Source organism: Saccostrea echinata, unplaced genomic scaffold, assembly GCF_033153115.1.
Source record: "Saccostrea echinata isolate AGI-Se365-2 ecotype Australia unplaced genomic scaffold, CSIRO_AGI_Sech_v1 ptg000010l, whole genome shotgun sequence".
Classification (NCBI taxonomy): domain Eukaryota; kingdom Metazoa; phylum Mollusca; class Bivalvia; order Ostreida; family Ostreidae; genus Saccostrea; species Saccostrea echinata.
The window spans coordinates 2,186,101-2,208,946 of record NW_026889759.1 but is presented as its reverse complement, the minus strand read 5'-3'; the positions used below and the strand labels follow the sequence as shown (position 1 = coordinate 2,208,946).

The following is a 22,846-nucleotide window of genomic DNA, read 5'->3' as shown; positions in this document are numbered from 1 at the left end:
GATGGAATGGGGCAGGGGATACTTACCTTGGACATGGACTTGAGAATGGTGCGTATGTCCGACATTAGCTTATGATGAGTGGTCAAGATTGTCTTAATGGCCATCACTTCATCCTTAATGGCATCCTGAAAATCGATTAAACATATACATGTATATAATATCAAATCCTCCCCATCTTCTGTGTAAAAATAAACAGCCGTTTTAGATTCTCCTTTTTAGGCACTACATGTAGAACTGACCTTGGCTGCATCCACATCTTTCTGGAGTTTGTCCGCCTCCTGACAGAGAGAATCAATCTGAGTCTGTACATCTACCTTACAGTCCTCTAACCATTTCTTATCAATTCTCTGGTTCTCTCCAGAGCTCTGAAAAAAAAAAAAAAAAAATAATTCAAGAAAATGTCCTTCTATCCATAATAAACACAGTTGATGATGAAAGTTAAAATTTTAACAAGTATGTATACAGACAATCTTGTCAACAGTGTACATGTATATGCTTCTATCTGTAAAACAACTTTTGACATATTTGTGAAACTTACTTTTGTGTTCATCAGCAAGATTTCTGTGTCTGTGACAGAGCTGTGAGTGGACTCCATCATCAGACAAGTCTCACTGCACCTGCAAAATTGCAACAACAAAAAAATCCATTATAGCAACTGAAAAGAATTAGCAACATTCTTAAGTCTAAAACCTCCTTCATGACTGAGTCTGATTTTAACAGTGGTTTTCCTTACTTGTTTATGAGGTTGAGGAAGTTTGTATCTGAGGCAGATGCCTCACTTGTCCTCGTCCTCAGGGCCTCCAGGTGTAGAATTCCCTGACACAGACTCACTACCTCTGTGGCTCCCTTTCTCTCTTCCTACAATCACAACAGAAATACATCAGGAGGAAAACAATAAGATCTTTTAAATCAATGCCCCCTTCCCCCCAACAAAAAATTGTACCAATTTTGAACAATGTTAATGGCATATCATAGGAAGACAAGGTCAATATTACTGACCTCATACAGCAGTTTTCTATATGAGCTGGCTTCGTCAAACTGTTGCAGCACCAGATTCAGAGAGGGGTTTGCACCAGCTGCCCACTTAAGTCTCTGTATGATGCTGCCCTCTAACTGGATGTAATGGGAGTAACAATTCACCAGCCCTGTTTCCTGAGCTGCCAAGGCCTGCATGCTCTGTAAAAACGGTAAAAATTTGTGCTTCTTTTGCAACCTTTTCACAGATTTAATGGGTCAATTCCAGATACATGTATATACTTGAATACTGTGTACATGTACAGGGTTATTTTGGCCCCACATTATTTTCATCCTTGCAAATGATTTCACCCCCATTTAAAATTTGCCAGCCACAATTGTTTAAAAAACATATTGCTGTTTCTGTTGAATTCACCACATTTTCAATTCCACTGACAACAAAGCCAAAAGGGGAGAATATAAATTTCCAAGTGGAAATATATACCGATCGCAAAAAATATTGTGTAAGGTGAGATCAATACTTAAATAATCATTAGACCATCTGTATACACATACCTTTCTCATCTCTGACATGACTGTAGCTCTGTTAGGCATCACCATCTGGTTGAGGTGGCGTCCAGCGTTCACAAACAGGTCCTCGTGGAGCCACTGAACTCGTGCCAGCTGAAGTTGAGATCTCTGAAGACAGTTCTTCATCACCACTAAACTTGAGTCCAGTCTCCTACAGAAATAAATAACTCCTTTGTTACTACATATTTTATTTGTAGGAATGATTTTTGCAGGGTTATCCATACAAATCAAAATTATGGCTGAGTTGAACTAAGGAATCTCAAACTTCGATATCTCAGGGATTTGTCGAAGTAAGTTGGAAGTCCCAACCACTTATTCAGTATGTATTTTACATCTAATACCATTTTAATCTGGTAAAGCAATAGATCATCCACAATCAAACATAATAAACCATCCCTAACCTGGCCAGGTCGTGTCTCCTCCAGACAGAGTCCAGAGCACTAACAATGGTGCTGGCCTGGGTGAAGTGTACATGCTGGAACTGGCTATTCCTCAGACAAATGTCCACTGCCTTTTTCCTCAAGTCCTCCAGGGGAACCTTAAACTCAGCTCCAATGTCCTTAAACTCGATTTCTGCTGTTACATTTACACCAAGGGCATCAATGAACACACATAACATGTAACCCAATACTTGAGATGGGAATCCTATCACCTGCAATTTGAAGAGATAAAAAAATATCATTACTCATTTATTACTTTCTCACATTATAAGGGACAGTTTGCATTAAAGATACAAAATTTATCTATCCTCCTACAGAAATAAAATATATACTAGTACTTGCCTGTTTTCGTACATATTCAGCAATAAAACGCTTCACTGGTCTTGACAATTGTTCATCATCATAGCAACTTCCACCCTCAATTCCTGTCAAAAGAAATCACAACAGTGAGGGAATAATTTACAAAGCTAGTGTTAAAGGTACTTAATAGTACAGACAGACTCCATCAAAATGGACAGATGAAATACTGACTATAGCTGAATTACTATACATAAAACTAACCTTGAAGATTGGCAGCATACTGAGTGCACATATGGAAGAATGCCTGCATGGTCTGCAGTCGTTTGACAAAGAAAAGACTGGATAGATAATGTCTGGTACTGCTGGTGAAGGAGGAGAGCTGTAAACAGAAAGTAAAAGTAATTTCACAGGTCAAATTCAAAGATCATCATATAATATTTAAATAAGGAGGAAATCTGTAAACAAAAAGCTACATGAGTCAAGGTCTAAGACATCAAAAACAGTATGGTAATGGTGGTAGAGGAATTCAGCATTCAAAAGGTAATGTGTAATATGGCTGTTAACTGGTTGACGGTGCCCCCTCTCCCTAATGACTACTTAAACAATGCATAAAAATATACCATACACATCAAACTTCAATATGACAATACATGTGAAAGCCTTTACTCTTGTAAACAAGCATTCATAATTCAGGCTCAGAATTTACTCTCAATATCAAGGTTTCATGGAATCATTTAATGAAATACATACATGTATCCTGATCATGTTCATAAGTTGTATGAAATCTATCTGTGTATGAAATAAAGAAGCTGAAATCTTTATTTTTAAAATTTTTTCATCCACTAGTACTTTTCCTGACAGCAAAATATAGATGGACAGAGCTTTAGTTCCAGTGATCCTACAGCCATAATGATGACTCATACCTGCATTGCCTTTCCCTCTCTTACTGCATCCACTTTTCTCCAGACATCAGGGACCAGTAGAGAGTCCATGGCATCCATGAGTCCAGTAAATTCCTCCTCCAAACGAGTGAAGAGTCCATTGAACCCCATTAAGAGCATTTGTCCAGCAGACATGTCCTCCCCCTCCCCAGACCCGGATAAGATCTCCTGGTACTCCACCTGCATCCTCTTTACCACTGTCATTATCTCCAAGTTATCATTCTGAAGAAAACAAGACATATACTTAACTAGAAAACTGACCAGTCAGCAAGGGCCCCGCCGAGGGGTAGAAATATAAGAGTGCAGCTTATTTTAATTGATTAGAAAAATTTAAAAATATATGAAGAATATGCAATTATAACAACTTTATTTATAAAATTTCAAGATAATTCCTAAATATCCAACAACCTGTAAAGAGTATCCCTGTATTTACATAAAGCAGTGAAAAACATAATATCTATAATAACTCAATTAAATGTATATTTAAACAAGAATAAAGCATGTGTTTTCAAATACCACCAAGTCTTGACCTTAACTTCAAAACAAACATCAGTTACAGACAAAGGTTAATTTATCTTAAAGTGACAAATAAAGATAAGTCTGGAAAATTTTCTGCCCAAGACAATTAATCCCAAGGGATTAATTGTACTGCTCTCTTATCCTTTTCTTCCAAGTTTACAATAAGAACTCTTTCAGTAATGATAGAATGAGTTTATTATTGGACTACCCATTAAAATTAATAGTATTCTTGAATTTACATATGGCAGCCCAAAAAAATAAATAAATAAAATAAATAAATAAAAACAAAAAAATAAAAAAACATATCTTTATGTATATCTTGTTTTTAGAACTCAATAAAATCACAACTCATTGTATATTTTACCAATATAAAGTATGAACATTATTTAAATCCACATTTCAGAGAATGTAAACATCATTCAGAATTGACCTTAACTTCAAAACAAACTTCATTTGCAGACAAAGGTGTTAATTAATCTCAATTTGACAGAAACAGATAATGCTTTGGATTCCCTTCATGAGGAAAGTTAATTAATCCCATGGGACTAGTTGCAGCTTTCATAGTTTACAATTGGAACATTCTCAGCAGTTATCTCTCTTTGCCCTGGCATTCATTCTAATGTAAAGTTAAGGAATCTACCCCACCACCCCAGCTCCAAACTGGATGACATAGAGAACCAAACTTAGCATCAAAATATGTCTTACTGCCTCTTCAACCAACATACCAAATTTGAACTTAATTGTCAACTACAAAAAAAGTTATTGGAAAAAAAACAGAAAATTTGTGGACGGAAGAATGACAGATGGACAGACGGACAGACAGACGGACAGACAGACAGAGTGATTACTATAGGGCACCCGCAAATCCTTGCGGGGCCCTAATAATGATAAACTGTATCTTTCTTACAAATGAACAAATGAACAATTCTGTGAAACTTGCTAAAGCAAACCAACACTTGATCAACTTGACTCACAAAGAAACTCAGGCACTGGTTATAAGGACTTAACAAGGTTGGATCCTGATATTTAAAGTCTTAAACTTTTTTTGTCAAGTATTTTTTTAGTTTCTACACACATAGCTTAATTAAAAATCAAAACAAAAAATGGGGATCAATATGCTTCTTTCGGCGCTACAGTACATTTATTTGACCCTTTTGCACTGAAATTTGTGTGTTAATCAAAAATCACATCTTCGACATTTTCCCTCCAAAGTTTTTATCCAAATAAATCATGGGACAGTCTATTTAAAAAAAGACACAATGAAATTGTGACGAAGAAAAAGTTTCAAATTGCTTCGCATAATCAATTATTTGACCTTTCTGCACTCACAAAATGTGATTTTTCTGGCATTAAAAATTTAAAAAGCAAGAAAATTATTTTAAAGTCTTAAACTTTTGCTGAATTTAAGCAGATTGATCAAGGTTATCTTATATATTCAGAAAAGAAAAACAAAAGTGGGGGTCTATGATCTAAATTTTTAGATATTACTAAAAATTGTTAATTTTATGTTAAAATTGGCTCCATTTTTTTCCTGGACTTTCAGAATACATTTACTATATTTGTCACAATATAATGAAAGAATTCATAAGAAATAATTTAATAGATATTTCAGAACCAGCATAAAACATTTCACTGCAAAAAACAGCTCTGTTTGCAACCAGCATGGAAAAATAGGAATCTAAACTTAACAGAACTGTATATATTTCAAAAGGGAAAAATTGATAATTTTCTTCTAAAAAAACCTTCCGCCACAAAATATAGTTCCTGGCTTAATCCTATTTGAATGGAATTTAACTGCGGTTTTTTCATTGGATATAGTTTAATTTGCATTTTAGAATCAAGATTTAATGTTAGAACTTAAAAATGATGCAGAATTTTAGAAATAAAGGTCCAGACCAAAATCTGCTCAAAAGCTGAGGATCGAACGTCCTTAATATGGTTTGATAAATAAGGCTCATGAAAAAGCAAATACATTTCCTAGGTAGATGAACCATTATTGAAAACTTCTGTAATTGTGCATTTCTCTTAAGAATTTTGTTTTTCAATCAAAATTCTATACAATCCTCATTCCTTCTGAATAGTCATTTGATAGGTAACAAAACTTAAAATTGTAAAAGGATGTACATATATACCAAGAACTTTTACCTCTCATGTAGGAATAAATAGGTAAACACAAATGCCCAAATGGACCATACATATGATACCTAAACCTACATGTAGTTGAATCATCTACAAGATCTAACTGACTTTCATTTCTCACTGATTAATTATTCCAGTTTGATTTCTTACCTCATTTCCCATGATGGCATTCCTGTGAAGTGTCTCTAATTGTGAAATAACAGTTTCTATTGGATAACCAGAATCAGAGAACAGCTTCTCCATGTCTTGTAGGGCCTTACATACACTGGCATTCTGGGCCTGAATGGCCTTCAGAGCCTCAGGCAATATAATCGAACGAAAATTCAGGTTCAAATCCTGAAAACACAAAAGATAGTGCTAAAATTCTTAGAAGTAAAAACTGTGAAGGAAAGTTACTGAGTATTTAAATTTTGCAATTTTTGGGGTGATCATAAACTTGAGAGGAAATAAAAATAAATTTGCTTCCTTCTGGAAATCATAATTTTCCTACATACATGTATTTCAAGATAATCTCTTGAATTTAGCACAAATATTCAGGTATAAACTTCAGAAGGACACTTTTTAGGGTATGATCTATTAAACATGCATCAATCTTGTTAAATATTGGCAGGAACCCAGCATATGCTTCTAGTGATTAGCATACCTGTAGGGCAGTGTACACATTATGTGTAGAGGTCAAGGCCAAAAACAAAGAATTGAAATGTTCCAGATCCTGTACTGAAGTGTTGACCTTGAGAATGTCTATGTAGTGCATGATGTTACTGCTCATACTGCACAATTCATCTAGAAACCAGTCTCCATCCCGAGATGTAAGATCCATCAAGCGATCACCTGCCCCTGTTATAATTTAAATAAAAGTATTTAAAATATTTATCAATGCTAAACTTTGCTACTCTTTTTTTGGAACATATTGACTCTAGGTTGTTTTTAGAAAGGTCAATTAGTACATATATTTTTTCCAAGATTTGAAAATTTTTTCAACCATGACCCTGTGGAAATTGACCATAACATATATGATATATTCAGAGTTGCTAATCAAAAAGAATAAGGATATGATACCTGCAGCAGCACCCTCCATCTGATTGTAACGCTTGTTGAGTGCACAAAGGGCAGATATCACCCACGCCATCAAACTAGACACCCCACTTAATCCATTCTCTAAACATAAACAATAAAGGAATTTACTTGACAAATCTTTAATATAACCAACTGAGAAAAAAAATTTAGAAGTTGCTTGTAATTGATACATTATCAAGTAGACACTGACCCCTGACAAAAGTCTGCACAGACTTGTTCTGTTCCACAATCTGATGTTCTAAGTACTCTGTCTCAGCATTTTCCTGACGTCTCCTCTCCAACAACTGAAACACGTTCAAGTAAAATTGACAGTTCAGTTAAAAAAAAGGAAATTAACTTTTTTTAAAGTTTTAATCAGAGATTACAGAGCTCACCTCTACGAATGTTGTCTTTAAGTAAGGCAAAGTCCCATACTAATAATCTAGTAGTGTGCATCACTAGATGTAACATTTATGCAATTTTGGTCCGATAGGGCTTGCAGTTACTTGGGAATGGACTTACCTAAAAACTTTAAACTAGTCACTCATCCAGAAAATGTAAGTCATATCCAGCATCTGAAGCAAGTTTTAGATTGTTCATCAAGTGATGCATCATCCATGCAAGTTTGGCTCTGATAGCCCTTATAGTTTACTTTAACCTGGTCACTCGTCTAGAAAATGTAGGTCAAAAACAGGAAAATGTACACGTAGGTCAGATCCAGCATCTGAAAAAAGCGTGGTAGTGTGCATCCTTAGATGTATCATCCATACAAGTTTGGTCAACATAGGGATTATAGTTACTAAGAAATGAGACTGCTCCAAAAACTTTAACCTGGTCACTCATCCGTAAAATGTAGGTCAGATCCAGCATCAGAAGCAAGCGTGGTAGTGTGCATCCTTAGATGTATCATCCATGCAAGTTTAGTCAATATAGGGCTTATAGTTAGTTGGAAATGAGACCTGCTCCAAAAATTTTAACCTGCCCTAAGAACTTTAACCTGCTCCAAAAACATTAACCTGGTCATTTATCAGCTGAAATTGCAGCATCTGAAACCTTGACTGGCACAATGAAACATACTAAAAGCATCCTCTATGCATCTCTGATTAATATAGGGTATAGAAGTACTTGAAAAGAATTCTGCTCCAAAAACTTTAACCTGGGACGCCGATGCCGAGGGTATTACATAAGCTCCTTCATTGAGGTGAGCTAAAAATGAATGCCTTCTAGAACTAGTACTGCAGTAAGACATGTATATACATATTTGGGAGAGATTCAAACCTTTAAGAGGCGGGCATTGACATCTGTAATAATCCCCTGTATTCTGGCCTCCGTGTTCAGAACAAGTTGAGTTTTAGCTGGAGAGAAACCCTGTTTCCCATAGAGCTCGTGGAACTGACTGACAACTTCTTCACATCTGTAACAAAAATTTCTTAAATGAACTCATCAATTTGTCTGAGGTGCTAATTTAATTCACTATGGCACTTTCCTCATGTGAGGAAGATTTGCAAGAAGACAAAACTCAGTGATAAATGTTAATACCTTTCTGATGTGAAATCACAAAAAACTTCTTGTAACCACATAAGATAATAGCCTGTCCTGTTCTGATCAGCAAAACTTGTACCAAACTAAAACATGAAAAGAAAAATGATGCTATTGTTTTACATGTATCTCTTTATAAACAAATTATAATACTCCAAATATCTACAGTACAAACCAAGCCACATGACACCACAGGTAAATGATATTAACCAAACAATGATGTCTTAGTCTTACTATAACTAAGCCAAAAGTTATTTATAGATTTTGGGGGTTCAGTCTTTGTAAAGAATTGCAGCCTCATTCAGTTTTGTTACCTGTGAGATGATGGTGGCGTAGGTATGAAGTACATCCATGGCTCGATGTAAGTGAGATCTCTGGAGCTGTAAGTAACTAACCATCTCTGCCTCGAGCTGCTCACACTATTTAAGATATCCATTATAAAATCATTAGTTTCTTATTTCCATTTGCATCACATTTCTTACTAAAAGTTTACCAATTGATAAATAAGTTTACTGATATCCAGTGATTGAGGTTTACTAATGCCAGTGATAAACAGTTCAATGATGTCTACTAATATATGTTAACTGATGTCGACTGATTTATGCTTACTGATATTAACAGATACACGTTTAATGATGTCTCCTGATATGTTAACTGATGTCTACTGATATACCATTTGAGCAGAATTTTTAGTGAGGATTTAATTTTGGCATTATTAGCAAGAGTGTTGAGATCAGTAAAATTGAATATCACCAACCAATCATTTAGCACTGAAAGTAATAGTTCCATTTCCTGACATTGCTAAAATTACTTCTCACTAAGTTTACTGTTGATAGAAGTAAATTTCAAACCTGCGACACAATTTGACTCTGCCCTGCTCCCTGTAAGAAGTCCGTGACTGTCCCAAAACTAGTGGTACCCAGATTGAGGGGTGTAGCTACATCAGCACACATCTTCTGGAAGGCAGCACCTTGGATGCTCTCGATTACATGCTGTAAACAGGCCAAACAAAATGTCAACATCATCAATCTCCACTATACTTATGTCTTAATGAACAACATTTATTTGTATCGTTGTTTTCTCTTAATTGTTCCTACATGTAGATTTATTCTACCATTTTTGTTCTTGAACCCCATAAAAGTCAGCAAAATCTTTTGGCAGGGATTGACCAAAAGTTGTCTATTACGGAATCAAAAGTAATACAGTATACATGTAAATAAAATTCTCCATGCAGTCTCTCACTACATGTACTTATATGTAAATATGTTGATACAAAATCTAGGTTTACCTTGTGCAGTTTCTGCCAGTGACTGAATTCATTAATGGTCTTCTCCAGTACTTCGAAGACAGAATCTCGATTTGCTTTCACAATAGCATATTCTTCGTACCTATTCAAATGTTATGAAAATGATTATGTAACTTAGACCTCATAGAAACCCCCATTTCTCTCAAAGCTACTTTGTAAGGTATTGTCAGAATACTGAAATAGCAGTGAGAATGAATTGCCTGTGAACACATTAACTCTATAGGTCAAACTTCCACGGATTTATTTTTAATTAATTCAGCAGATTTTCAAGTGACAATTTTTATTAACATTCTGGCAAACAAAAAACATAAACTGATGAAAAAGCACCCAATCTCTAAACTCATAAGACCTAATCATTGTTTTATGTTTAAGTGACTTACAGTTACTTAACTATTGTTCACTAAATCAGCGAAAGTAATAGATCTCCCTCACCTGTCATGAAGTGAGAACAATGAATGATCAGGATCCCCCAGGGCATCCTTCACCAGGCGCTTGACCTCCTTCATGTTATCTTGACTTTCCACAGCAGCAGCATGTTTGTCTGCAGCAGAACACCATACACTGACTTCCTCTCGAAGCTTTGGCAAGGCTCTTAGAATGTCATCTCTGGTATAGCAAATGTAAAAGACAAAATGATCAAGTATTCCTTTTTTAAGCCCCCCCCCCCCCAGAAAGTGGAGGTTATCACCTCTTTGCAATCACACTATTGCTATCCATCATTTAACTTATGGAATACTGTTTACAACTTTTAATGCAATAAAGAAATGCTAGCTAAAGACTGACCTATTTTTGATCCAAGGAACTTTCATTTCAGCCACTCTGATGGAGAACATGCTGAGAGTTATCTCCTTCTCCATGTCTCTTTTGGTCTGTCTGTTATCTCCCCCTGCTCCCATCACAGACAATCCTCCACCTCCATAGAATGCCCCTGCATATCCTCCCTCATTTCCTGTGGTCCAATCCACAAGGGGGTCATACACAAAGGCCTCCAACAGGGTGAGCAGAGTCTCCCGACCTTTCCTCAGGGTCTTCATTACATGTTCACAAGAAATTCTAAATGTTCCCTGTAACAAATTTCCAAACACTTGGAACTCATTTGCACTTTATAACAAAACTTTGTTAATATTAAACTAAAACCTCTACTTGCCTATTCAATTAATAATATTGAATTTGTATTATTTCATATAATAAATTTTCAGAGACAAACAAAAATTTGCATTAATTTTAAATAGGGATGTCAATTTTGTCAATAATTCATATTCGAATATTCAATGAAAGTATTCAAATATATTCGAATATTCGATAAAATAAATAAAATCTGTTTTATTTTAAATATGCATCATCCTACTCTCATGAAAGGTTTAGCTTAGGTATACTTATATTGGAAGTAAAATTGTATGAAGACTTTTGTAGGTGTACAATAAGAAATTCTATTTGATATTTGTCAATGTTTGAAATAAGTAATTAATTTAAATGTAGAAAAGTATAATTTTAACAAATGAAACATGTATTTATAGTAGCTCCACCTGAGGAACCAGTCGTCTTACATGTACAAAAGGCAAGATAGTCGTAACGGAATACTGTTCAGATTTCAATACGTGTAATAAATTACAATTATCTGCCTAATAAGAGATATTGTTATAATCTTTGATACAATGTTAACAAATATTTCCATAGACAATTTTCCTAGGTAATTAATTAATTTTCCAATAATGAATATAAAATTCGGGATTATGTACAACCTGAGATAATCAAGTAATTAACACATTTATTCTGAAATTAAGCCCTTTACAATATTACTTACAGATTAATTCAATGATCAATTAATTTTATTTTGATAAGTATACTCTTCACGACTTTTAGACATTCTTAGATTTCATTTGTTGTCCTCGATTCTAGATCTGATCGTATCTAACTAATAAAAACTATGAAAGTACGTTTTGTATTATACATAAAGCATTATTGTACAATTCTTTAACACCTTACTCAAAACAAAATACATGTAATTTAGTAGATTTATAAGATAAGAAAGTAGTGAAAGAAATCAGGCGATCGAAATTGTTCGCTAGTAAATTAAACAGGAATAATTCCAGCACTCTTCTAATCAAAATTTATTAATCACAGTACCCCTTTTTATGAAATCTGAAAAACACCGTATATTCGAATCTTAAATTCATATTCAAGTATCACCTCATCGAATGAATATTCGAATGTTCGAATATTCGTTGCCATCCCTAATTTTAAACAATATTTTATAAAATTTCAATGATGACTTTTTCTGCGATAATTATGATATCTCCCATAAAAAGAAAGCATTATCTCCATACCTGACCAATATTCATATTTAATGTTATATTCTCAGTAGACATAAATTTGTCATACCTCTATGCCTGTTACTCCAAGAGCAGTTTCAATATTCTGTGTCATTCTAAATGGGACTTTCTCTGGTACTCTCAAACCTTTTCCCTTCTCAAAGCAGACATTGTAGTCAATATGAACAACCTGCAAATTAAGTAAAACATAATCTCTGTTATCTTGTGAAAGTAAAAAAACTCAGGAAGTATAGCTCACATTCTCTTTCATTACAAGCAACACAAACCAAATTAAGATTTTTTGTTGAAAGGTGTAAAAAGATAAAGATTTTTTATTACCCGGTACAAAAGATTTCAAAAGAATCAAAAAGCAAACTAATCTGAACCTTACTATGAATTATTTTATAAAACATGGCTATAGTGAATCTCCAGGGCCAGATGGAAACAGTTAAAAACAAAATCAACTATATCTGATCAGAATTCATAATTTCCTTTCATCAGAAACAGACCATATACTAGTAATAAATAATTCAATTCAATAAATTGAATTCCCAATAGATGTGTTTGTTATAAGCGTGTTTTACTGTACGAGTTACTGCAAGTAAGATGTAACAAACCTCTCCAGTTGCCAAATCCACCAAGACGTTGTCCAGATGTCTGTCCCCCAGTCCAATAATGTACCCAATCATAGACATGATGGCGGTGGATCTCGCATAACACTGAGTGATGTGCCACCATTCATTAGCTCCAGTACTAGAGCACCAAAGCTCTCTGAGAAATCATACACAAAAATTTTATACTGAACTTTCATTCATCCCCAAAAAAACTTTTTCCTTTACAATTTCTGATTTTTTCAGCATATCACTTGCTTTTCATAGACTGAAATCATACTTTAGAAAAAAGATACAATGAAATAACTGACCTTGCCAGTAAGTCCCCTGGAGTTTCTGTCATTAGTTCTTGTAACACACCTCTGAGGACACTCAGCGGCCATTCTTTACGATTCTCCAGATTTGTGATACCCTGAAATATTAATGTACGTGTTCAGAGTATTTAACAGAAATGCCTGCATCACTGAACTTACCTGCAATATCTGCCAAGATTTGTTTATCATCCAAACAAATCAAATTGACCAGATAAGAGTTTGATAATACATGTTGAAATGAAGTGAAATGGCCTCAATGGGAGTGAAATAACTTCAGCAAAAAAGTGTTTTAGAGAGAAAAGTGACTTTACACTTCAGAGAATATACATGTAATTATTTAAAATATTGTAATTAAAATGGTACAGTATGATGCTTATACCTTCTCTCTGAGTGCTGGAGTGAGCTTGTTGTAGAAGATTTCACTTGGCCGTAATATGGTGGTGGCCTGGTTTGTGGAAGAGGCACTGCTAGTACTCTGGCTCTACAATCAAACCATGCTCTGATCAGTTCTAATAAATGCAATTTGTATTTTTACCTCGGTACAATATACAGAATGATAAAAATTGTTTCTTGATTCCTGCAGATGTTCATGAAACAAATGTTCACACTCTGGTGCAAAGTTTAAAAGGGCTCACCTTTATAGACTGGGCTAAAGCACCTCTCTGCTGCCATCTCTTATACAAACTAAAGAGGGGAGTAGCACCATCCACCCACTGAATCAGTCCAGAACGGGGCCCCAGTGGGGTCACAGAATAATGGCGAGCACGAAACAACTGCTGCTCTTGTCTGATATATGAAAGAGTATACGCATTTCAAAACTCAGAGTAAAGACAAGCAAATGTTTTACTGCACATTGACTTTTCATGGAAAACATTTGCTAAAAATTATACCTGTTGTCATTAATGAACATATTATTCACTATTCCTAAAAACTGCATGATTCTCTCATCCAAATGCAGATCCTCTAGTCCTTTGAACAGATAGGGGTATCTGAAACATGACATAACAAAGCATGATTGATTAATTACATGTATTAATACACAAATCAACACGTATCAAAGAAAAATTAATTTTAAAAAGATTAAACCAACCTTTTCCCATCAGACCCTAATAACATAAGCTTCTTAGGTTTGGTTTTTGTGGGAAGAATCTGCACTGTATTGGAAACTGACTCGATCGTGACAACCTGCACAAAACAAATGAAATACTGTATTAGTATGTCAAACAAACCAGCATCTCCACTAACTAGACCGTTGTTAACAGATTACAGGTGTACCTTTCCTGACATTCCTAGGCCTGGCATGGGGATGACTGTTGACTTGAGGGTTTGCAGCTTTGGACTGATTCTGTCCATCTTTAGAATCAGACTGCTCCTCTTCTGAGCTCTCTGCTGTAAGCTACTGTGGAGCTGGAAAGAATTAAAAAAATCAATTAAGATAATTTTTTCTATTTAAAATTAGTTAATACTGATCAATTTTGGCATATGATATAAACACATCTTGTTAAAGAGAGATTAGGCTTAAAGTTAACACTTTAAATTTATAGATAAATCCTCTTGTTACCTGTTTGAATGGCTGCCAGCTACTGCTAGGATGGTTAGGATTTGTGGGATTCATCAGTCTGTCCATTGCCATGGTAATCAGTTTCCCATAATTCTCCTGAAACCATTGCTCATGTGGTGTTTCTACCTCCTGTGATGTAATTTCCTGTAATCTCTCCAAAGTATAGAGTGTCTGGAAAGAAAATTTTAAATACCTCTACTAGTACTTTGTATGTACGATACGATTGCACTTCAAACAATGAAATATTGTTTTACAAATAAGAAATTGTTTTAAATATTTACAGGTTTCATAATAGTTCTGTGTTTTTCTCTGATAATTGCCATCTTCTCGTCCTTTGTGAGACTGGAGTTGTTCATGACCTTTTTGACCTCAGCCTCCAGTTGTTGTAACTTCCTGGTTACGTCAATATGCTGCTGATTGAGTGTTCCCAGCCACAGTTCATCCCAAAGCAGCGTGATCCTTCTCAGCTCATGTACGAGCTGCTTCACCTCCCGAATCATACTAAAAGAATAAATACAGAAATGACCAAAAGACATACATATCCCAACCCATCATTTCATATATTCAATAAAATGAATTCGCATTTTAGAAAAAAAACTAAATCTAAATTCTTTCTCATAAATTTTCATGAAAGATAGTTGTTTTAACCATGTTTAATAAATTTTTACTTGAAGTTCTGCCTATAAACCTCACTGACTTCATTATCAAGATGCTTTCCTATAGCAAACATGAGTAAAAGCAGAAAAGTGACTTTATAAATCCTTACACAGGATTGTTGTAGGAGAGGGCCTCGACGATGGAAGCTAAGCAGTTCTGTAACATTGTGCTGGTAACATCCATCTCTTCGCTATCTTCTCCTTGTGACCTGTCTTCATCTTCATCATCATCCAGCTGTTTTGTTAGATACTGATTCAGTAATCCTGATAAAGAAGATAATTCCATTTGAAAGTGACATGCATATTCATTAGGTTAAATATCACAATGATATTCATTAGCTAAAATATCCTTTATCTTATACATAAAATATAATCTATTCAATTTACAATGAAATCAATTATCAGACAATGATTAGAACAAGGAGCCAACACACAACCAAATACCTTCTCTTTTGGTGTCTGTGTCATCCATTTTAGAGGAGGACCCCACAACGGCTGGATATACAATTAGGTGTGGTGCATCATGGGCCACACGACACAAAAGGTCGGAAATACTTTGTCTGACATACACTTCTGGGTGACTTAGACGTGAAAACAGCTGAGGTATTATTCCTGTAAAATTACAAACAATGCATTTATCACTTCAAATGTATATGTACTTGGTAAAACAAAATTTAGATTAAAATATAGGAGCACAATCAAAGGTAAAAATTATGATTATAATTTGTCATACAAAACCATCAAAATAAATATGCTAGCTATTAAATACTTATGATCTGTAATATGGCACATCTTGGACAATATGTGAAATATTTCTAAAATACAGTGGCACCATGGTAACCCGTATACCAATAATCCAAATGCTTCACCTTCTGTATGGCATTTCTTGGGAACTGTATTTTTACATGTAATTTGGAACTTTCTCATTTTCAAACTTTCAGCACAGATACATGTAGGTTTGAAATGTATACATATATTACAAGTTACAAGGTCCTTAGTTTTTTTCTCATTTTCATTTTCCAACCTTATGTTGAGTACCGTATATACTCGCCTATAAGTCGGTTTTTTGGGAGTTAACTTTTATTCCAAAACTCTATGTCCGACTTATAGGCGAGTCATCAAAAGCTTGGTATTTTTCTAGACGACGAAATGTAGTATTTTTAACATAACTTCGACGATTATCGTTGAGAAATGTCTGGACGTATTATATCATTTATGTATTCTAAGATTATATATAATGTACAAGTATTTACATGTTTTAATGATTTTATTTTGATCTTAAGTGTATATTATTTATTTGATTAATTATAAACAAAAATATTTCTTTAATTAACTTGTGACTTACTGTCAATCTATCGTTTGTCGGTAAAATTGAATTGCGAACCCGATATACCGGTAATACGTTCAGCATTAGGTAATGTATAATTATATGTACCGTCTGCAATGTTTTTGACAACAGAAATAATATTCTTAAAAAATAATTCAGAATATTATTCTGGGGCTATTAAAACTCGATTGTTTATGAATATGCTTCCGATGTGTAGTACACGATTTTCTCAGGGCGCGTGCCACTAAATAAACACGGTGTCAGGTAAGGGATACAGGTAATTAAGAGACAACAATTGCTAATAAAAGATCAAACATAGCGTTATTAAAAACTATAGATATGGCTTGGACATTGAGCACCTCCTAATTAAATATCATCAAAATGTTACTAGCCTCGTTACATAGTTCTTCACCATGCCAAAGAGACCGAGATCCGCCTATGATCGAGATCGGTGTATAAAATATACAAGACAAGGAATTTAACGCTTAGACAAAACAGTATAAAAAAAGAAAACTAAAATGGTAGTGGTTTGGTTTGTTGAAAAATAAAAAAAAAATATATTAATTACCGATGTCATATCCTAACATATTATTTGAACACAGGTAAATACATTAGAGTATTGATATGAAATTTATAAGAGAAGAAAAAAAGAACGATAAAATATCGGCGTAATTTCTCAAAATATTATTTGAAATGCATGTTAAAACATTAGAGCATTGATTTGAAATTGTCCACCTATCCTGGCAAAAAGTTGTACCGACTTATAGGCGGGTCAATGGCAAATACCTCCAAAATAACCTCAAAAATCACAACCGACTTATAGGCGGACCGACTTATAGGCGAGTATATACGGTAAAACCTCCTCTAAAACACTTGTGAAATATGTTCTTGCTCAGTTACAGCTGGGTTTAACTGTCACAGCCATTGTATACATTCTGAGGTGTTAACTGTGATGTGACAAAGCTTTATTGAACATTTTTATCAAAAGTCCTCGAATAACTGCATGTGACACTGATATGGCAAATAGTTGAACCTGCAGGATAACTACATTTCTGTCACATGAAACCTCTTTTCAAGTTTATCTGTAAACAAATCTTTTTCTGTTTACTGTGTCCTGGTCAAGCTCAGATATTGTTCTGATGTATAACTAGAGAAGTAGACACTGCCATACTGTATTTTAATTAATCTTATCAAAATTTTGTCCATCAGGTAGGTACAAAGTGTTGATTTTTGCAATTTAAGGAATCACCATAACTTTGACTAAGTACTACAGAAATAATAAACACAGAGTACATGCATTAATGTTTGCCAAGTATTTTTCCTTATGATGCCGATAAAAAGTTACAGACCATATAATGTACAGTTCAACACATCAGTAAAAATTCAATTTCTGATATAAAAATATGTGTAGTACCTTTCCAGGGAGTGGTGAGTGTACTAGCTAATCCCGATTCCAGAACATTACGTAACTCCCACGCATGTTTCACCAGTAGTCTCAACAGTCGTAGAGTAGCTATAACATTACCATCCTCATTGCTTCTCTCTGATTTAGCCTGCAATACATCAGTCTGCAGTGTCTACATAACAGTATTTCAACATCATTCACAGAAAAACTATTGTCACATTCTTCATGTTTATCAACACCTTCAACAGACATTTTGTCTGCAGAACAGCTCTCATATTTAACCTACTGACCTTTCCATTAAGTTGTAAGTAGGTGAAGTAAGCCTTGGCCGAGAGCTGATAGTAATGGTACACTCTATGGACGATTCCTCTCCAAATGGTCAGTAGACCCTCAATGCACTGGTCACTAGCGGTCTGTAAGGACTGACCACAGGCCAACAGCTGGCGTCGTGTGGTCTCTGCCCCATCATCATACTGTCCCTAGGGAAAGAAGGTAATTTGGTGTAAGCCATTAAAGAAATCAGAGAAGTGCATTTCTCATACATATTCATTGAAGGATATGCCACAGTTTTTCTACATGTACTTAAAACAAGCTGGAAAATTTCACGACCTATTTTATATAAAGATTACATTTAAAAAAAAAACAACATTGACAACTATTTATTTGATATTCATGAAATAATGCATAAATTTCAGTAAGTATGGAATAAGTACAGAGATGTAAACTGGTTGTGTATAAATGTATGTGCTGATGTGAGTTTATGACAGTCTTATGTTGAGTGGACCTACCTGATCCTGTTCACAGATGTCCTCCTCGCTGTTATCCAGAGTGTGGATCTGACGAAGAACACTCAAAACCTTCCCGGTCTCATCTGAACTTGTCCCCTACAAGGAGGAAAACAACATCAGCTGCTAACCCACTGAATTTATCACAACTCTTGTCATTTTTGTTGGGAAAACATGTCAAGGAAGTTTACATGTATCATACCTTGGGCAGAACAGCTTTCACTTCCTCTATTTCTTCACTCAGCAGGTCAACAAATCCATGGCTATTAATAAAAAGGATTTTTTTTTAAACAAAAGAAAAAGAACGCAATCTCACTTACAGACCTCCCAACCTCTTTTGGTAGAAAAGCGTTTGAAGCAAGGGGAATGGATCCTGTGCCAAGAAAAACCTGGTCAACAGAGATGACTGCAATTGAATTAAGGGCTTCTTTGCTTATTTAAGGTACAAGACACCACAACTTCATTATTTATACCATTTTGACAGTACAACAATCTTAGAAATTCGTCAAAGTCATAAATTTGAATATTATAAGTGTAACAGCATAATTGACAATGACAATAGAAAATATGTTAAAATTGTAATGGTTGGCAGGTCTGCTATTATGGTAACATTTAAATATGCCTGGAATTTTTAAACACTTGAGGGATTGTGCTATACTACCTGGCATTGTCTACAGATTTGCGCCCCCATTTATAGCACCATCCAGCCAGTGTAAACCACGTCTTGCTCAGCGTTGGACACTCAATGGTACTTAGGTGAAGCAGTCGTCCAATCAGACTGTCAGTGTCACTCACAATGGCACTCTCTCCTATACTGATGTCTACAAACAGATGTCAAAGTCATGAGACATTTTACTTTACAAACAGATACCAATTATTTTGAACTAAAGGACCGTGGGCCTTGAAGGTCACCCGAGTATCATTGTTTATTTTTATATATGACCAACAAAGCCCCATCTGGAATTGGAACTCTTGACTCATGGTAAAGAGCAAATTGCTTACTGCTTGCTAAATGTCCACAAATAAATAGGATTTTCAAAGGTACTATAGGCCACCTGGGCTATTCAGTTTACCTATGAAGATAAAAATAAAAGTGCTGTGAAATCCCTACTTACTGTTTTCCTCCATGACCAGTCCCATGCCTTGCTGTGCCGCCCTTGCCTCTGTCTCCATCAGGAGCTGCAAGTTCCCTCCCAGCACACAGTCCTCTCCCGGGGTTTGGGTCAGGACAGCGGACAGGTTCTTATAGTCCAGCTGTAACCACTTGACCAGGGTCAGCAATGACTTCCCACACAGTTGACTACAGTTCTCCAGCATCTCTTTGTCTTTCTTGTCATTCATTAAGTCAGCACAGATAAAACCTACAATGCTGCTGGACAGAATGTCAACGCTCTCTTTATGCTGTGACATGCTGTGGAGAAGCTTAGCTCCTTCCCGCTCCACTTCCAGAATTTCCAGCTGACTGGCTGCCTTGGTGTTACTCTGTAGAACAGAGAGGGCTTGTAACAGTCCTTCAGGGGCAATTTTCCCATTCTCCATGTTAGGTTTGACAAGAGTGTCGATCTGTGATAAAAGGACATTCTCAGCCAGGTTGTAATTACCCTGTTTCCTTGCCAGGCTAGCTGTGGAGAGCTGAATCTTCAAAATTTGATTTGTCAGACCTGTCAAAATAAAGTGGCTTAAGTCTAACAGAAACAGGGTAAATATTCAAAACATAAAATCAGAATTCCACAAGTCTATGAAGCTTACTTGACTTCTTTTCTGGTGCTGTATTTTGTCTCTGTATATCCAGTAGTCTTTGTAAGTGAAGGTATGAGGATATGTCATGTTCATCAGAATCCATACCATAATCCTCACTCAGTGGTAGCAGAATCATCTATAACCAAACAGAGCTACATGTTATTAGACTTATTTTTGAACATAATGCAAGTACTTTATATATACAGTTTTGATTTCTCTCAGGTACTTCCACATCTACCTTTTTCATTCAATTTTACTTTGCTTCAAATTCATAGTTCATGTCTGTCAGTAATGTTCTAAAATTAATCTCAGGGTTTTGTTCTACTATGAAAACAGCAAACTAATAAAACTGCACCAAAACCATAGCAGAATACCATTAGCATAAAGGATAGATTCACTGAATGGCTTCATTTATTTCAGAAGTTCCTCATCCGATTTTCCCCTTTTTTGCTTAAAGCACTTAAATTCCAGTCAAAACCTCTATTTTTTCACTTCAAGCAATAAAGTACATTTATCTCGCACATTTTAAAACTTTATCCATTCATCAAACCTTTGACTTTTTATCTTCAATCTGTCTCCTCAGGACTGTGGTGGTACATAGGTGAGTCAAGGCTCTCTGAGCAACAAGGACAGGCCACTCAAGGGAGGCCACTCTTAGCACACTTTCCTCCAGGCTTTCTACATGACTCAGACATTTCGAAATATCAGTCCTGAAAAATGAATAAATTTTCTTAAGTTACAAAATTTCTAGACTAAAAATACATGTAAGTATGTGCCTTCTGTGGAATCATCATTGTTCATGGGGGACCAAAGTTTGTTGATTTCATGATTTACATCCTCATGAATGATAACTTTGTCAGTGTATTGGTTCACTGAATCTTCTGCATATACAAGTTACCCACAAATTAACATCCAAATGAAACAGTAAAATTTTGATTCTCCACCAACATCTCCCCCCCCCCCCCCCCTCCCCCCACAAAATAACTTGATCCAACAGTATATGAAAAATACAGTCACAAAAGAAAGTTGGATCAAAGTTAATTTACATTATGTGTCCCAGTTCTTACTTGCTACTTGTGGACTTGGGGTCCTGAGAGTATGTGGTAAGTCTGATAAACTGTCTGTTGATCAGATCCAGCTTCTCCCCAGGGCTCCATTGACTGTATGACTGAGGACTGATGTTTATCTCAGACAGAGAGGATCCTGGAACAAGTTCTAGTTTCTCCCGAACCTCAGCAAAATCACCCTCCTCAAAAGCTGATAGAGCTCTGATGAAAACAGTAAATACAAGAATAGAGCAAGTATTAAGGGATATATGCAAAATACTACTTATAACTACGTGTATCTTCTTTCAGCAAAAGAAACTTCAAATTTGACATACTTAATTCTAATAATACAGGAGGAATTTTTTTTTTTTTTTACATTTGTAACATATTCAAGCATATCTTGGTTTCAGATAAAACTGAGTTCTGAGATTTTCTATAAAGTACACATTTTCTAACAAGAAGCCCTACCTGGCTAACTTGGGTTTTTTGTTAAAGCTTCTAAGATTTAGCCATACCTGATGTAGTTGAGGTCTATGTCAGAGTAGAACGCTGTCTGTAGCTGACTGTAATTCTGTCTGTACTGTAAGATTGTATCCTGCCATTCCATCACCGATTCCCAATCATGTAACTTTTCATAACAATCAAACACCTGCAACAAAGAAAAGAATACAATAATCCACTGATCTCAACTATCAATGAAAGAAAAAACTTTTTCCGCATACATGTAATTATTTTATTTTTTTATAATTTATATATTTGTTTCCCAAACTCTTTTAAACCCTAATTCAATTTTTAACAATTAAAAGATACTACAAAGATGTTGGTACCTGAGTTACTACAAAGTGGAGCTTTAACACTGGTAGGTTGCTGTCAGGCTGAGGGAAGGGGGACTGTTTACTCAGAATTCCAGTGATCTTCTTGGGCATGATCATCTCCATCTTTGTCAGATCTTCTCGGGGGGAGTCAGTTTTCTCCGAATCCGAAGACACCATTAACTTCAGCACACTCTTTAATTCCTTTGCAGCACTCTCATACCTTGAAAATTGAAGAAAAGAAAATAATGAATTTAAAATGTACAGCAGTAGGGTAATGCAGAATGATCAAAGATCATCATTTTAGATTTAATTCATTGCTGCTTCTTAAAGTACAAGCTAACAAAGAGAGGATTTATGTCTGTAAAACTCATGATGTCAGGGGTGCATTCAACAGCATAGGTGCTACGTAGCCGCTACGTAAAGCTACGCTCTTGAATGGAGAGCTAGCCTAGCCACTACGTAGGGAGAGCTAGCATAGATATTAAATGC

At 35.3% G+C, this 22,846-nt stretch overlaps 1 protein-coding gene across 1 annotated transcript in view; it reads right to left on the bottom strand.

Annotated features, from left to right (window-relative positions):
* The window catches only part of LOC133184125 (serine/threonine-protein kinase SMG1-like), a 37,570-nt gene that overhangs the window by 2,758 nt on the left and 11,966 nt on the right, over positions 1-22,846 (bottom strand). The window contains exons 25-68 of the mRNA XM_061318992.1: positions 22,370-22,577; positions 22,058-22,191; positions 21,564-21,764; positions 21,047-21,206; positions 20,506-20,632; positions 19,872-20,417; positions 19,418-19,577; positions 18,959-19,019; positions 18,760-18,855; positions 18,262-18,450; positions 17,981-18,119; positions 15,684-15,851; positions 15,350-15,503; positions 14,865-15,084; positions 14,584-14,754; positions 14,298-14,429; positions 14,113-14,207; positions 13,913-14,011; positions 13,658-13,808; positions 13,402-13,503; positions 13,020-13,120; positions 12,715-12,868; positions 12,168-12,287; positions 10,569-10,849; positions 10,218-10,391; positions 9,768-9,867; positions 9,331-9,471; positions 8,794-8,898; positions 8,480-8,565; positions 8,219-8,354; positions 7,152-7,245; positions 6,944-7,042; positions 6,528-6,721; positions 6,035-6,220; positions 3,209-3,448; positions 2,547-2,664; positions 2,328-2,410; positions 1,947-2,197; positions 1,531-1,696; positions 1,000-1,176; positions 734-858; positions 539-617; positions 240-365; positions 27-125 (exon numbers count right to left, since the gene is read on the bottom strand). Coding sequence (XP_061174976.1) covers positions 27-125; positions 240-365; positions 539-617; positions 734-858; positions 1,000-1,176; positions 1,531-1,696; positions 1,947-2,197; positions 2,328-2,410; positions 2,547-2,664; positions 3,209-3,448; positions 6,035-6,220; positions 6,528-6,721; positions 6,944-7,042; positions 7,152-7,245; positions 8,219-8,354; positions 8,480-8,565; positions 8,794-8,898; positions 9,331-9,471; positions 9,768-9,867; positions 10,218-10,391; positions 10,569-10,849; positions 12,168-12,287; positions 12,715-12,868; positions 13,020-13,120; positions 13,402-13,503; positions 13,658-13,808; positions 13,913-14,011; positions 14,113-14,207; positions 14,298-14,429; positions 14,584-14,754; positions 14,865-15,084; positions 15,350-15,503; positions 15,684-15,851; positions 17,981-18,119; positions 18,262-18,450; positions 18,760-18,855; positions 18,959-19,019; positions 19,418-19,577; positions 19,872-20,417; positions 20,506-20,632; positions 21,047-21,206; positions 21,564-21,764; positions 22,058-22,191; positions 22,370-22,577 — 6,748 coding nt within the window. The remainder of the gene's footprint in view (positions 1-26; positions 126-239; positions 366-538; positions 618-733; positions 859-999; positions 1,177-1,530; positions 1,697-1,946; positions 2,198-2,327; positions 2,411-2,546; positions 2,665-3,208; positions 3,449-6,034; positions 6,221-6,527; positions 6,722-6,943; positions 7,043-7,151; positions 7,246-8,218; positions 8,355-8,479; positions 8,566-8,793; positions 8,899-9,330; positions 9,472-9,767; positions 9,868-10,217; positions 10,392-10,568; positions 10,850-12,167; positions 12,288-12,714; positions 12,869-13,019; positions 13,121-13,401; positions 13,504-13,657; positions 13,809-13,912; positions 14,012-14,112; positions 14,208-14,297; positions 14,430-14,583; positions 14,755-14,864; positions 15,085-15,349; positions 15,504-15,683; positions 15,852-17,980; positions 18,120-18,261; positions 18,451-18,759; positions 18,856-18,958; positions 19,020-19,417; positions 19,578-19,871; positions 20,418-20,505; positions 20,633-21,046; positions 21,207-21,563; positions 21,765-22,057; positions 22,192-22,369; positions 22,578-22,846) is intronic.